The 17,438-nt window shown below is 36.8% G+C and overlaps 1 protein-coding gene across 2 annotated transcripts in view; it reads left to right on the plus strand.

The window, feature by feature from the left end:
* Window positions 1–17,438, plus strand: part of SMAD5 (SMAD family member 5) — a 50,659-nt gene that overhangs the window by 14,661 nt on the left and 18,560 nt on the right. For both annotated transcript variants that reach the window (XM_030869544.2, XM_060296240.1), the window contains 3 exons: window positions 5,014–5,567; window positions 12,143–12,394; window positions 15,758–15,877. In XM_030869544.2, the coding sequence (XP_030725404.1) occupies window positions 5,165–5,567; window positions 12,143–12,394; window positions 15,758–15,877 (775 nt within the window). In that variant the 5' untranslated portion in view covers window positions 5,014–5,164. The remainder of the gene's footprint in view (window positions 1–5,013; window positions 5,568–12,142; window positions 12,395–15,757; window positions 15,878–17,438) is intronic.

Genomic DNA, 17,438 nt, shown 5'->3' on the forward strand with positions numbered 1-17,438 from the left:
AAAGTGGTTGGGCTAGTTTATATTTTTGCTAGCAATATGTAAGAATTGTTCTGATTGTCATGAACACCTTCTCTCTCTCTCTCTCTCTTTTTTTTTTTTAAGTCTAGCTATTCTGGTAGATGTGTGATATCTCACTGTCTTTTTTTTAAATTTTTAAAATTTCTTTGATAACTAATGCTGTTGAGTCCATTTTACCATCTAATGGCAATTTTGATATCTTTTGTGAAGTGCCTGATCAGGTCTTTTACTTATTCATTAGTGAATTTTTATGATCAATTTTGCTCCCTTTTTTAACTTTAGATAACAAGTACTTGGATTACTTGCGCATACCAGTTATGCAGTTTGGAAAGTTATAAAACATTTTTAGAAAGAATTCAATTAAACATGTTTAAAATTTTTAATCATTCCATATTTAAAGAAGTGAGTGCAAAGTTTGTCCCTTCCCCTTTCCCAGTGCTAGAAGTTCATGTGTGAATAGCATGTTTGAGTTTATAAAGCATCTATTACATGTATGTATATGTGTGTTTTCAATACTTCAGGCACACATTATTTTATTACTTCATCATTTTAATGACTTGGGAACCATCATCCCTATTTTATAGAAAAATTAATAGGCTTAGAAAGAGTGATACCTGGTCATGGTCATATACCTAGTAAAGGACAGAATCTGATCCTCTTCTGTTTTCATTACATTGATAATACTTAAATTAAAAATAGTGCATTTTTGAGTTATAAAATATTTAAATGTAGAAAAGTAGAGAAAATACTATATGTGATGATTTGTCAGATTTTCTTCAAATCTAGTTTTAAAAGAAACACAGCTAAAGCTTTTCCATGTGTTCTTCCACCTTCTTTCTTCTTTCACCAGAGATAGTCAGTATTCAGTATCCTGAGGTTGGTATGTATCATTTCCATGCATACTTTTATTCTCTTACTATATCTGTGCATGTCCATAAAGAACTCCTTTTTTTTGTTTTAAATTTTACACAGTTGCTCTTATAAAGGTATATATGTTTTTACAAATTGCTTTTTTTCAACTCTCTACTCACTCACTTATTTAATAAATAAGCACTATTCTAGGTCCAAGGGAATATGATGATGGATAAAGAAGACAAGACTACCTGCCTTCTAACATTTCTGTGGGGAAGGCATGTGGTTAATAAATAAAATTGATATGATATCAGATTATTATAAATGTCATGAAAGAAAATTGAACAGGACCAGGGGATAGAGAATGATGCAGGAGTGGGATGTATGCTATTTTAGATAAAGTGGTCAGGGAAGTCCTTTTTCAGAAGGTGACTTTTGAGCAGCTGAATTAATTGAGAGAGAAAGCCATGTTAAGATCTGGGAGTGGAGAATTCCATGGGAGGGAACATCAAGTGCAAAGGCCTTGAGGTAGAAATGACTTTGGAGCATTTGAGAAATGGAAAGCCTTCAAGTGTGGTTGTGTGCAAAGTTAGCTAGGAGAATGCTAAAAATGAGTTTGGAGGAGAAGCCAGAGGCTGGATCATGTAGGTCCTATAAAGTAATGTTAAAGAATTTGGATATAGAGTGTAATGGGAAACTGCTGGATGATCTTTGAGCAGAGAAATGACGTAGTTTGATATACTCTTAAAAGATTACTTTTACACTGGAATTCTGTGTATTAGAAAAGAATATGGAAGCTGTTTCTATATAGGTATGGAAAGATCTTGAAGATAACATTGTTTATACATTTTTCTGTACCTTGCTTTTTTTCTTTTCAATATACCACTATTTGTGTGTAAAAAAGGTTATGATTATTTATATATCTGTATTTGTGTAAAATTTCTCTGGAAAGACATAAAAGACAATACAAGAGGGATTGCCTGTGAGAAGGGGACCTGAAGATGGGCAAAACATAGGAAGGAAGCTGACCACTCTGCACTTTACATAACAGGAAAATATTTTTAAACTGTTAACAGAAAGTGTGTACATCTTCAGTATTCAGCCAGACAAATTTTCACAAAGTGACTCTCATAAAATCACCCAGAGCAAGATGAACTTTACCAGGATGGCAGAAATCCTCAAGCTCCCTTCCAGTCAATACCCCCACTCTTCCCTTTAAAGGGTAACCACCATCCTGAGTTCTAGTAGCATGCATGAGTTTCACCGGTTTTTTTGTACTAGCACTCTTAACTGCATTCTGTTCTATAGTAGATAATAGATTCTCTCCTATTTTATTTATTTCTTTAATTTATTTGGCTGCATCGGGTCTTAGCTGTGGCACTTGGGATATTTGTTGCGGCACGTGGGATCTTTCCCTGCGGGGCACAGGCTCTCTAGTTGTGGCACGTGGGCTCCAGAGCACGCAGGCTCAGTAGTTGTGGCTCACGGGCTCTAGAGCGTGTGGGCTTAGTTGCCCCGCAGCATGTGGGATCTTAGTTCCCTGACCAGGGATCGAACCCGCGTCTCCTGCATTGGAAGGCGGATTCTTAACCCCTGGACCACCAGGGAAGTCCTTCTACTATTTTTATCTTAGAATTATGCCTTTGTTAAAAGGTTAAAAAAATACAGAAGCATATAGAACAAATCATGCAGGACCCCTTTCTATTTTGCTTGTCTTCCATTCCATGCCTCTCCCCAGAGATAACTGCAATGAATAATTTAGTATGTAGCCTTTTAGTCCTTGTTTTGGGTTTATATACACAAATAACTTTCCCCTTTTTTCTTGTTAGTACATAATATGGTTAGTATTTAATAGTAATAGTGATACTAGGTTAGTAGTTAACATTTATTAAGCACTTTCTGGTGGTTAACTACTAATCTAGTATCTGGTCTTAAAGCTCCTCTGCTTTTGTCTCTCCGTTCTTCAACATATCATTGCTCATACATCTCTCTCTCATACACATGCACTACTCTGTTTAGCTTCTGTTATATTCTAGTATTACAGAATAAGGTCTCAGTCAGCCAGGCCTATCTGCTCTCTATCCTAGGAAATGCTCTCTTCATATCTGCCTATGGATTTTTTTTACTTGTGCCCCTTTTCCTTTGAAATTTTCCTTCTCATCTCAGACAACCAAACCATGCCTTTACTTTCGGACCCAGATGGCTTATCCTATATCCTTAATGTTGCTACAACTGAAATAAGCCTTTCTTACAGTTTGTTTAACTCATAACACTTTATACTCTGTGACCTGTTACTGAAAAACGTGCTTTCATCTTTTTGTTATATTTCTTTGGTTTAAGGTAGGCAGTTTTGCTTACCTGATGAAAATTATCCTGTGTAGCATTGGGAAAGATGTCCTGCATAGGGTTAGGCATATCCATCCATACATAAGGAGTATACCTTCACTTCCCTGTACCCTTCCTCCCATGGTTCCAGCATGGCAGTCTGGATAGCCAGTACTGAGCATCTGAGCACATGTGACTTCCCAGTGGCAGCAGGTTGAGTGGAATTTGAGTTTAGTGAAATGGGGTGTAAGTTGTTCTCTGCACTCTGTATAGTCTGGCCTTGCAAGTAGGGAGAAGTCAGTCTAATTGAAGATTGTGCAGTTCCTAGTGACAGGTGCCAAGAGGTTATGATACAGGTTTCTTGGGTGTGGTGTACAGTGTGAATAAATGCTTGCAGCTCTTAGCCCTTTTTGATCAATTAAGCACTTTTTAAAGGAGGAACCGTAATGTTCCATAGCTCTACATGTAACCCTTTTCTCCTAAAGAGGAGTCAGTCAGTGCTCCTATACTTTTCCTTTTCTGGATCAGCACCTAGAACAGTGCCTGGCACTTAGTAGGCTCTTACTAAGCACATATTGAAAGAATGAATCAGTTGGCTCTTAAGATGAAATTATTTGGTATATGACTTCTTTTTTTTTTTTTAAAGTACCATCATGGCTGTTCACAGTACATGGCGACAAGCAATCAATACATATTTGTTGAATTTAACTCTGTTTTATTTTACTTTATGTTTACCTGAGTTTTAACTGAGCACATGTGTTCTTTCCTGGGAAGATGCACCCCAATCCAGAATAGGCTTGATGCTAGAATTTGCTAGTATTTGTCAAAGACAGAGCTTCAGCATTATTTGGCAATTTTAGGCATAAGAAAGGAAGCATCTTTTGTTACTGACATCCTTTTTCCAAACATTACTCCTGCTATTTCACTAGCTACTCATTGTCTGTGGTTGGCTGTATAGTGACCACAGGGGATTGTACCACTCTTATTGGTGGAGTACCACTGCATATTGCTTCCTCTTGTCACCATCACCAGGGGCTTCTTCAGGGTGTAGAATGGTGGTCTGTCTGGAGCAGGTTCATTAACTTAACATGCTTAAAATATCAGAGAAGGCAATAGGAATTATGAAATTATAAACTATCTTTTTTGGGATTAAACTTTGAATTTATTCTCTTTAAATCTAGCATTCTTCATTTTAAAAGTAGATACCTCCCATTTTTCTGGCAGTTAAGTATGTTATAATTTAGTTGAGGGTTTGGTACATCTTACGACAACTTCTAATAAAATTTGCATCTATAATAATAATGTGACTTGAGTACTACTATGACTTTTGCCCAAATCTTACAAGTCTGTGGAACATTTTAAAGAGAATAATGACCCTAGGGAAGAGCTAGATTTCTCTTAAGACTTTTGTTCAAATCAGGATAATATCATGTTCAAAACCGACACAGCACATAACCTGGATATCAATGAAGAAAAGTACATTAGAATCAAACCTTAGATTTGGGGGCTTCTGACCGAAAGAAATAAAGGTCTAGAGGCTGTTTTTTTTTTTTGGTTGGGGGATAATACATAGAAAGTAGAGCACCCTACTTTGCTTTTGATTATCATTTGGCATTGCCAGTGAATTACTTGTTCATATTATGAAGAAGGAAGTGAGTGGTCACAGGACTAAGAAAATTTCTCTTTCTAGACGTAGGTTTTTTGTTTTACTTTGTAATCCTTTTCTGCTGTTATTTAAAAGTAATATGCTTTTCAAATTATATTAATTTAAATGTATGTTAATTGCATTCATTTAAATTTTCCCCCTTTCTCTTTCAGGACTTGAACCAATGAAAGAAGCTTATGACACTTATGAAGATAAATGTCACTCCTCCCTTTTTAATTGGAACTTTTCTTTAGGACTTGTATATGACTTTTCACTTGTGATCTGACTTTGAGTTGCAGGAAGGTTTCTGAAGATTTAAATCAAATGACGTCAATGGCCAGCTTGTTTTCTTTTACTAGTCCAGCAGTAAAGCGATTGTTGGGCTGGAAGCAAGGTGATGAAGAGGAGAAATGGGCAGAGAAGGCAGTCGATGCTTTGGTAAAAAAGCTAAAAAAGAAAAAGGGTGCCATGGAGGAACTGGAGAAAGCCTTGAGCAGTCCAGGACAGCCAAGCAAATGTGTCACTATTCCCAGATCTTTAGATGGACGCCTGCAGGTTTCTCACAGAAAAGGCTTGCCCCATGTTATATATTGTCGTGTTTGGCGCTGGCCTGATTTGCAGAGTCATCACGAGCTAAAGCCATTGGATATTTGTGAATTTCCTTTTGGATCTAAGCAAAAGGAAGTTTGTATCAACCCATACCACTATAAGAGAGTGGAGAGTCCAGGTAGGTTTTAACTCCTCTGGGAAAAATTATAAAAACTTTTCTCTTTCTGATTTGCATTTGACTGAATTTAGTAATTAAGAAGGTTGTTTTAGCTTTATGTTTCCTTCTTAAAGATTTTAATCTTGGGAGGAGTACTGGATTTTAAATTGAGCTTAATATATGGATGATACAGCTCCCAAGTGGCTTGTTCTAATTCATTGTTCACTGTAAGCAGCCAGTAGTATATACACTCTGCCATTCCTCTATTTTATCTGAAGTCTAAGTTCTATGTGTGTACTACATCCCACTCCTTTTTGTTTATTTTTTATTTATTCCAGCATTGTATTTTCCCTCTCTGCTAGACTTTTTCTGAAAGCATACAAGCATGTCATGATACAGCCCAACTTCAAATAAAAGTTAAGAAAGAATTTCTGTCTTGACCTCAAGAATATGCCCCCACCTTCAGTCTACCTTTTATAGTAGTCTCCATGTTTATTATCTCCACATTACTTTCTTCCTGTTCTTTCTTGATACCCCTCTAGTTAGTCTTCCTTCCCTACCATTTGACTTGTCAAATTCACTAATGACTGCCTTGTTACAGATAGAGGGGTCATTCATTCTCAGTCCTCATCTTACCTGCCTCATCAACGTCATTTGATACAGTTGCTCTTTTTCCCTCCCGCTCAAAACTTTTTTATATTGGCTTCTGAAACATTACACTCTCCTAGTTCTCCTACCTCACTGGCTGTTTTTGCTTAGTCTCTTTGTTGGCTGTTTTCCTGTTTTTACAGGAGTCAGTCCCTGGACTTTTTCTCCATCTATATTTTTCCTCTGTGTACTTTTATGTTATCACATGTCCTAAAACTATCTATAAGCTTATGTGCACATTTTGAACTCCAGAGTCAGCTTCTCCTGACTCTGTATCCAGTTGCCTACTTAACATCTCCACCCGAATGTCTAATAAACATCAGATTTAATATGTCTAGATAGGACTTTGGATTTGTTTTTCCCACTAAGTCTTTTATTTCCTCCAGTTTTCCCAGTTGAAGTACATGGCACTAGCATTCATGTAATTGCTCCCTAGAAGTCATCTTTTATTTCTCTCTTAGGTTCTGTGTTTGAGCTATGAGCAAATGCTGTTTGCTGTACCTTCAAAATATATCTTGAGCATATCATCTCACCATCTCTAACACCACTACTCTAGTACAGACCATCATCATCTTTCACCTTAAGTAGTCTCCTAATTGGTCTCTCTGTCTTTTTTCTTTCCCTCAACCCATTCTGTTTTCTATTATAGCATCCAGAGTGATCTTTAGAAAATATATATCAAATCATGTCAGTCCCTGCCCAAAACACTTTAAAGGCTTTCTGTCACATTTAGAGCAGATTTCTACAAGGGCTTACATAAACTATCCTCAAACTTCCTCTGTTCCTTGGACTTGCCATATTCCTGCATCCAGGCTTTTTTCCAATGCTGTTTCCTCTACTTAGAGTACTCTCCCCCCAGGATCTTTTCGTGTCACATTTTCTCATTTCATTTAGTCCTTGCTCAAATGCCCCCATCACTACTTGACTCTATTAGGTATTTATTTTTTTTATTGACTGATGTGAGAAGTACCTTCCTCTGGCTCATTCTGTACTGCATTCCCAGTGCCTAGAATAGTATTATTAACTTGAACTTAGTAGGGAGTGCTCAGTAAATATTTTTTTGTATTGACTGAATTATATAAGCTGAGATACTAGCTGGGTACATTAGTTATCTATTGCTGCATAACAAAGTACCACAAGGTAAGTGGCTTAATACATGTTAATTATCTCACAGTTTCTGTCAGTCAGGAGTCCAGGCATGGCTTAACTGGGTCCTTTGCAAGGCTGTACTCTAGGTATTGGTCAGGGCTTGGGTCTTACCAGAGGCTCACCTGAGAAAGGATCTCCTTCCCAGCTCATGTGATTATTATCAGGATTCAGTTCCTTGCAGGCTGTTGGACTCTGTCTGGTTGTTGACTGGAGGCTGCCTTCCTTTGCTTGCCATGGGACCTTCTTCATAAGTAGCTCACATTCATGGCCACTTACTTCTTCAGAGCCAGTAAGAAAGTGTCTTCTTGCCAGAAGGAACATTGTATTCTTGTGGAATGTTATCGCGTACATCCTGTCACTTTTGCCATATGCTCTTGGTTAGAAGCAAGTCACAGATAATATACTCAGAGGGTGGGGGATTACTCCAGGGGTAAATACCCAGAGGCAGGAATCAGGGTAGCAACCTTAGTCTGCGGGCCTCGCTGGATTTCACTGAAGATAATATAAGAGCCCAGTATGGTAAAAAAGCTATAAAAATAACATTGATTGTGGAGACTAGCAAAAAAAAAACAAAAATAGTAGTAATGGTGCTGTCAGGGAAAGTTCATTTTAAGGGCTTTAGAGCTGCCAGGTGGTATTTGAGGTGATTCTCAGTTTCTTGTTGAATCCAAGGAGAGCTGTAGCCTGAGGAATTGATGAGGAAAGGAAGATGTGAGGATTTAATAGAGAAGTGTAGTTTGAAAAATTCCCAGGCTTGATATTTGCTAGAAGTTGTTGGAAAGAAAGTCAAGGAATTTAGTGTATTCCCCCATAGCTAGGGTGTGTCCAATAATCAGTCAATAGAAATGTCTTATTTTTGTAATATGTTTTTCTCAGCTGTGATTCATTCTGTAGAAAAGACTGGGGCTTAGGCCTGGTATGCTTAAGCAAGTTAAGCAGCTGTGGCACAGGATGGATCACTTTATAGTATCAGTATTAATAAAGTCATAATTATAGTAACAGTAATAGTAATAGTAATGAACATTTATTGAGCACTTAAGGACGAGACACTTTCCTAATACTATGAGGTTATTCCTTCATAGGGTTAGAAAATGGTACTAACATTTTACAGCACTCTAAGTTTACCAGTAAGTTTACAGATAAGGAAACCAAAACTTAATAGGGAAGTACCTTATATAAGATCACATAGTTACTTATAGGGAAGTAACTTATATAAGATCACATATAGTGGAGCCAGAAAGTATTGCAGAATGGTAAAAAAAAAAAAAAAGGATGGAAAATAGTTGGAAAGTGCTAAAAGAAAAATAGAGGGCCAACCCAAGTGATCCAGTGTTTAATAGGCAGTATTGTCTACTGGTTAAGACTATGTTCTGGAACCAGACTTTCTGGATTTGAATCCTGACTTTACCAATGCTATCAGTGTGACCACAGGCAAATTAATTAGCCTTTCTGTGACTTCGTTTCCTCATCTGTAAAGTGGGAATAATAATATGTACTTCAGGTTAGTTACGAGAATTAGATGAGTTAATGCATGAAAAGTGCTTAGATAAAACATTAACTGGCTCAGAATAAGTTTCAAATTAAATATTCCAATAAAATAATACATTCTAGAAATCAAGCATTGGAGAAAATGGGAAGGAGAAAATTATCAAAGAAATCATACTAGAACAGTTCCCAGAACTGAAAATCGAAAGGGCCCAGTGACTGAGTAACCAGAACAAGGGGCAGAAAAAAGACCCACACATGAAATTTTAGCATATCATGGATAAAAAGAAGATTTTGAAAGCTCTCAGAAAAGTCAGGGCACATAGAAAAGACTGGGAATGAGAATACTGGATTTCTCAATGCAGTTTTAGATTCTAGAAGAAAATGAAGCAGTGCCCCCCAAATTCAGAGAGAAAAAGTTATCTATTCTGGAATCTGTCTGCAGATAAACGTAAGACAAGATATTTTCATATAGGCCAGGGCTCAAAATTTCTCTTGCTTACATCCTTCCGTAGGAAGCTAATAGAGAATGAGGTCCAGGAAATGGGATCCAACAGGAGAGAAGAGAAGGGGAAGTCCAAGGACCTCAGATTTGTAGGAGACTTAAGTAGCAGCCAGTCTAGATTATAGCAAAGGATGGAGGATCAGGGGAGAAAGTGGAATCAATAGATTATTTGTATATTTGTGGGATCTGGAAAATAATATTGATGGGAATTTGATAGATCTGTTGGACTTCTGGAAATTAGTGGTACAGACTTGAGATTAAGCAAATGAAGGACCAGGGCAATAATTAATAAAAACATTGTTCAAGGAAAAATATAATCATAATATATACTTGTATTTATTATTTATACATAATAAATACAATTCAGCAGTGAATTGTATTTATATAATTTGTATAACATATAAAATATAAACCCTGGATATTGATTTAACCAAAATTTTTTATGTGACTTTATTGTGGAGAAGGGCAAGGGGAGTGGGATAGAATGGTTTAAGAAAGCTACTTCATTTGCCACAAAAGCAAGTCTACGAATAATGTCTTGACCAACCAATAACAACAGTATAAGCATATTACTTAGTAGTGCACAAAGTGAATGTTAGAAGAAATGGCTAAGAGTTTAAATTTGTTGTCTCTGGAAGCAGTATAGGAGGAGGCTTAGAAATTGTTCTTTTTGTTTGTAATCTCTTGTAGCATCTATTTTTTTAAACTATCCATGTATTATTTTTGAATGAAAATTAAATAATTTCTAAAAAAAAGATGTGTATAGATAATATACAAGTAAGAGAGAAATCAGTGATTTTAGTTCTGCCTCAAAAAAAGAAAAGTAAAGAAATCCTTACTGGATTGAACTCCTAAGTAGTTATTTCACGAAGTCTTTCAGATTACTAGCCAGCTACACATAGACATTCTTACTGTCTCATGCCCTACTGTCCAGTGGCATCTGTCCCATCATTTTGTAAGGGGAACAGCAGTTAGTAATACACTGTAGAACAAAGCGATTGTAATCAGATGTTAACTACATAATCACAACACTAATTCAGTAAAATGAAAAGAGATAAAAAAACAGTACAAATTACAGAGCTTCTGATTCCTCAGGTTCATTCTTACTTCAGGGAGGGGAAGTGTGACCCAGTTAACTTAAAAACAGATTGATTTTGTTCCTGCTGACTGATGTCAGAGTCAAAGTGAGATTTTCGGAAGTGAAATTACACTGACAAATATAGGAAAGTTATAAAAGAGATGAATTAGTACCGTAAGAGTTTAGAGAAATCAGGTTTGTTTCAATTTCCTGTAGGGAAAGGTGATCAGATATTTGTATGTGGTTGACACTTGGGTCTTTAGAGAAATTGAATATTTGAATAAAGTGAATGTGCTAAGAAAAAGTATATCTCTTAAAATGTTTAGGCTTTCTTGTATATATTTTCATTATTTTCATTATGGTCGTGTTTAGAAAATATGGTTATATTTTCATTATGGTCGTGTTTAGAAAAATTATTTTGAATGGAAGACCTTTACCTAGGAATTGTTAACTGTTTTCAGTTGGGAAAACTTTACTGAAGAACATAAAATGCAAGATCTCTCAAAGAAAGAAAGGTAAAATGTCCAAAATTGGAAACATGGAGGCTTTCAGGGCATGTGCATAGCTAATCTCAACTTTATTCTCTAGTCTTACCTCCCAGTTCAGTGCTTAGGCCACCTGACTGTTCTTTCTTATCTTTATCCATCTCCTCCTTTACATTCTTTACACTCTCCACCCCTAGCACTTCCGTGTGAAATGCTTCCAGGTCTTTAAGGTCCAATCAGATGTTGTCTTTTCCATGGTATTTTGTTTGATTCCTTGCTAGCTGGGAATACTTACCTCTGTTCAACTCCCAGTGCATTAAATTCTCTGTATTATTGTTGTTTTTATCTATTTTTTAATTTAAAAAAAATTTTAAGTTATATTAATCCATTATTTTATTTCAAATTAATATTAGCTTCTTATTTCATTAAAAGCATCCACAGTCTTGAATGGTAAAGAGCAAACATGCAAAGCAGTAATGTCATGGAAATAGCTACCTTGGTTGCAAACTAAGGGATGATACTTTTGTGCACACGGTTCAGGATGTGTTCCCTGTTGCATGTAGACAAAGCAAGACCAACAGCAGTAACATCTAAGGAGATGATGGCATATTTACCTTTTTTTTTTTTTTTTGGCGGTATGCGGGCCTCTCACTGTTGTGGCCTCTCCCGTTGCGGAGCACAGGTTCCGGACGCGCAGGCTCAGCGGCCATGGCTCACGGGCCTAGCCGCTCTGCGGCATGTGGGATCTTCCTGGGCCGGGGCATGACCCGTGTCCCCTGCATTGGCAGGCGGACTCTCAACCACTGCGCCACCAGGGAAGCCCCCCTTTTTTTTATAGGTATAGTTGATGTACAGTATTATATAAGTTTCAGGTGTACAACATGGTGATTCACAATTTTTAAAGGTTATACTCCATTTATAGTTTTTATAAAATATTGGCTATATTCCCTGTGTTGTAATTATGGTTGTTCTTAAATGTGCTTGATCTCTTATAGAATAGGAGTGATATCTTCTCTGCTTTGGATGTTCTGTCTTCTAGAGTATTTTATATAGGCTGAGTGCTTAGAGAATTTTTGGTTTAGTTATTTTGTAAATATACATTCAAGGTTCTACAAAGCAGCCCTTCCTAAAAATAAATTGTTTTAAAAGGTTTACAGTCTTCCCTGAATCCTTTCTGTCTTTCCCTTCATGTGTATGAGATGTTTTAGTCGTTGCTGACAGATGACTTTTGATTTTTGTCTTTCAGTCTTACCTCCAGTATTAGTGCCTCGTCATAATGAATTCAACCCACAACACAGCCTTCTGGTTCAGTTTAGAAACTTAAGCCACAATGAACCTCACATGCCACAAAATGCAACGTTTCCAGATTCTTTCCATCAGCCCAACAACACTCCTTTTCCCTTATCTCCAAATAGTCCCTACCCTCCTTCCCCTGCTAGCAGCACATATCCCAACTCCCCAGCAAGTTCTGGACCAGGAAGTCCATTTCAGCTCCCAGGTAAGATTATTTATTTTATTGATACAAAAAAATAATTCCTAAGAGTTAGCAGTTGTTCTAATACTGCTGATCCTCTGGGTGAACTGTTAATATGCCAAGAGCCAACTATTTTTGACTATTCTTTGGTAATTGTTTGACTTCCAGAAGAGTTTGGAATTTTATTTTGCCAAGTACCATAAGTTTAAAAAAATGTAAGTAGACATTTTTCACAAAATATAGAAACAATCCTGAAATTTGTATAGAACCATAAAAGACCCCGAATAGCCAAAGCAGTTTTCAGAAAGAAGGACAAAGCAGAAGGCATCACACTCCCTGATTTCAAACTGTATTACAAAGCTGTAATAATCAAAATAATATAATATTGGCATAAAAACAGACACATAGATCATTGGAACAGAATAGAGAGTCCAGAAATAAACTCATGCAAAAATGGTCAATTATTGGGTGGGCCAAAAGGTTTGTTCAGTTTTTTCCATAAGATGGCTCTAGTAGCACTTAGTTGTCTTTAACTTCAGTTGGAAGAGTTTTGTTAGATTGTATTTGACAGCCGTCATATCAGCATGCATTTAAAAAGAGACTTATCAAAATTGGTCAGTTTTTGTGCAGTCATTTTAATATTGAAGATGGAAGGAAAAAAGCAACATTTTCAGCATATTATGCTTTATTATTTTGAGATAGGTAGAAATGCAACTGCAACGCGTTGGAAGTGACAAGTGTTGGTGAGGATCTGGAGATATGGGAACTCTTGTGCACTGTTGGTGGGAATGTAAATTAGTACAGCCACTTTTGAAAACAGTATGGAGTTTCCTCAAAAAATCAAAAATAGAACTACCATGTGATTCTGCAGTTCTACTTCTGGATATTTATCCAAAGAAAACAAAAACACTAACTCAGAAAGATATCTACCCCCACCATGTTCATTGCAGCATTATTTACAGTAGACATGATTTGGAAGCAACCTAAGTGTTCACTGATAGATGAATGGATAAAGAAGATACGATAACACACATACACACGCAGTGGAATATTATCCAGCCATAAAAAAAGAATGAAATCTTGCCATTTGTGACAACATGGGTGAACCTTGACAGCATTATGCTAGATGAAATAAGACTGAGAAAGACAAATACTATATGGTCTCTCTCAAATAAGATATGTGGAATCTTAAAAAATAAATAAGAAACTAAGCTCACAGATACAGAGGACAGATTGGTGGTTGCCAGAGGTGGTGGGGGAAGTGGATGAACTGTTTTTATTTTTTTTAGTTTAAATAAATTGAATTTTTTAAAAAAGCAAACACAATTTGGGGGAGATCAGAGATTACCCTTTAAGAATAATGACAATAAAATAAGATAGAATTTAAAAATTGCACTCCCTCCTCCCAACCCACCTTCCCTCTCTCATTGCTTGATCTTTCTCTATAGCATGTATTACAATCCAGTATAGTATATATTGTCTTTATTTACAGTCTGCCTTTCCCCAGCCTCCCCCGTCTTGACTATAAACTCCATGAAAACAGGGATTTTATAGCATCTTTTGTTTATTGCTACATACCCAGTACCTATATCAGAATCTAGTATGCAGTAGATCCTCAATAAATATTTGTTAAATGAATAGACAAAGTTATAGCAACACATAAATACATTTACTGCTAACTATAGATATAACCATGTGTCAAGTGGTTGCCAGTGCAGCTTGAGAGATTGAAGCCAAATGGTGTTAATTTGAAAGGTTTCATAGAGAGGAGTCCTATATACAGTAAAGGCAGTGTGTAGTAAAAGCTTATCAAAAACATAAAGACAAAATGACTGATGAATGTGAAGTAAAGTAGCTAATCTGGAAACAAAATGTTGTTAGATGTCAATTGACCATTTATTGGACCAAATTACTAAATCCATATATACCATCAGGCATTAAAATTAAGTTCTACCAAAACAAGAGCAGCAACAAAGGAAGTAGCTATATTTGACGTAAAGTTAAATATTTTCGTATAATTTATAATACCAAGTACCATTTATCAGGTGCCTTTTATGTAACTAATACTGTGATGAAAGATACCACATTAAATTTAATCTTCAGAACAACCAAGTGAGATAGATTTTTTTTGTTTTATGGATGGAAAACGAAACTGGTATTAACCCCAAGAGCTTAAATACCTTGCGTAAGGTCGCACAGCTAGTAAGTGGGGTTCAGGCCCACGTTTCTCTGACTCTAAAGTGTGTGCTTTTTTAACTTTGCTACATTGCTTGTCAAATCATTTTGTACTTCGGTAGGTTAAAATGAACCCCAGTTATCTTTAATTAGGTAACTGATGCACCGATTTGCCTGAAGAAGGATCATAAGTGGATTTTTAAAGTTGCTAAATTTTGTTAATGGCATGCCTGTCTTATGTGAGTAAATCATGAGGTCACTGTGTCAAGAAATATTGGGATGCCTACTGTTGTAAGTAGGGTCATATGTAAATATATACTTTGTAGTTTCTTTACTGCAGTGAAGTAGCAATTGATGAAGTTGTATTTTGTTGTGTTGTGTTTCTTTGAAGAGGATTTCAGTTCCAACTGTTTAACTTGCTGTTAGGTGTTTGTTCAAAAACTAATTTTCATCCTTTGTCCTAGATTGAGTGCTGACTGTAGCTCTGTCTCAAAATACATCTTATACAAACGTTGAGGTGAAAAACAAGTTATATTCAGTATTTACAGTATGAGACAAATAAGTATAGCTGTAGCTTTTATAAAGGTTTTCAACCACAAATGTTGGAACTCAAAAGATATTCTAGTTAACTTTCAGTTTCCTAAGAGCCACTTAATAGGATTTAGCCATTTAATAGGACAGAGCAACCATTTTAAGACATTGCAGAAGAATTAGACAGCTGCTGTTAGTGTTGGCAAATTTTGAAAGAGCATGGTTTTATTTTCCAGTTTTAAATAACCATACAGTATGTGATGATCTTGATAATTCAGAAATGTCTCTGTAGATATCTATCTAAACAAGGATAATCTGTGGCCTTCAGATTGACCTGCAGTAGTTGCAGTTTCTCTGAGCATATGATTCTAAGCAAATGGAGGCAAAATTCTTGACCCTGAATTCTATTTTAGTGAATTTTAGCACTGATCGTACTATCCTGGATTGAAACAAATTCATGTGAACCTGCAGTAGGTTTCTGGTAGCTAATGGGTGTGCTGTCTTTTCTCCTTTTCCCTTGCCCTAAGGTAGCATCCTACATTTTTGTGTGTCTCTGATGTTTAGTAATGAATCCTGCTGGTAATCTTAAGAATTTACAGATGTGTTTAGATTAACTTTGAGCAGGATGAAGATTTTAACTATTCTTTTGGGACTTAACTTGTCTCATTTTCTTCCTCTTAGCTGATACTCCTCCTCCTGCATATATGCCACCAGATGATCAGATGGGTCAAGATAATTCCCAGCCCATGGATACAAGCAATAATTTGATTCCTCAGATTATGCCCAGTATATCCAGCAGAGGTAAGAGAAATACAATACTTTGTTGTTGCTCTTTTTTTTTAACTTCTTAGCCACTTTTAACAACCAGCTTTATTGAGGTGCAGTAATTTATTTTTTAAATTTATTTTTTATACAGCAGGTTCTTATAAGTTATCTATTTTATACATATTAGTGTATACATGTCAATCCCAGTCTCCCAGTTCATCCCCCCACCCCCCCACACACACCCCCACCGCTTTCCTCCCTTGGTGTCCATACGTTTGTTCTCTACATCTGTGTCTCAATTTCTGCCCTGCAAACTGGTTCATCAGTACCATTTTTCTAGGTTCCACATACATGCAATAATATACGATATTTGTTTTTCTCTTTCTGACTTACTTCACTCTGTGTGACAGTCTCTAGATCCATCCACGTCTCTACAAATTACCCAATTTCGTTCCTTTTCATGGCTGAGTAATATTCCATTGTATATATGTACCACCTCTTCTTTATGCATTCATCTGTCGATGGGGATTTAGGTTGCTTCCATGACCTGGCTATTGTAAATAGTGCTGCATTGAACATTGGGGTTCATGTGTCTTTTTTTTCTTTTTTTTTTTGTGGTATGCGGGCCTGTCACTGTTGTGGCCTCTCCCGTTGTGGAGCACAGGCTCCGGATGCGCACGCTCAGCGGCCATGGCTCATGGGCCCAGCTGCTCCGTGGCATGTGGGATCTTCCCGGACTGGGGCACGAACCTGTGTCCCCTGCATCAGCAGGCGGACTCTCAACCACTGCGCCACCAGGGAAGCACTCATGTGTCTTTTTGAATTATGGTTTTCTCTGGGTATGTGCCCAGTAATGGGATTGCTGCGTCATATGGTAATTCTATTTTTAGTTTTTTAAGGAATCTCCATACTGTTCTCCATAGTGGCTGTACCAATTTATAGTCCCACCAGCAGTGCAAGAGTGTTCCCTTTTCTCCATACCCTCTCCAGCATTTGTTGTTTGTAGATTTTCTGATGATGCCCATTCTAACTGGTGTGAGGTGATACCTCACTGTAGTTTTGATTTGCATTTCTCTGATAATAAGTGATGTTGAGCAGCTTTTCATGTGCTTCTTGGCTGTATGTCTTCTTTGTTTTTCTTTTATTTTTTAAATTAAAAAAATTTTTTAACATCTTTATTGCAGTATAATTGCTTTACAATGGTGTGTTAGTTTCTGCTTTATAACAAAGTGAATCAGCTATACATATACATATATCCCCATATCCCCTCCTCTTGTGTCTCCCTCCCTCCCTCTCTCCCTATCCCACCCCTCTAGGTGGTCACAAAGCACCGAGCTGATCTCCCTGTGCTATGTGGCTGCTTCCCACTAGCTATATCTTACATTTGGTAGTATATATACGTCCATGCCACTCTCTCACTCTGTCCCAGCTTACCCTTCCCCCTCCGCTTGTCCTCAAGTCCATTCTTTATGTCTGCGTCTTTATTCCTGTCCTGCCCCTAGGTTCTTCAGAACCATTTTTTTTAAAATTCCAGATATATGTGTTATCATACTATATATGTTTTTCTCTTTCTGACTTACTTCACTCTGCATGACAG

The sequence above is a fragment of the Globicephala melas genome, chromosome 3, assembly GCF_963455315.2.
Source record: "Globicephala melas chromosome 3, mGloMel1.2, whole genome shotgun sequence".
Classification (NCBI taxonomy): Eukaryota; Metazoa; Chordata; class Mammalia; order Artiodactyla; family Delphinidae; genus Globicephala; species Globicephala melas.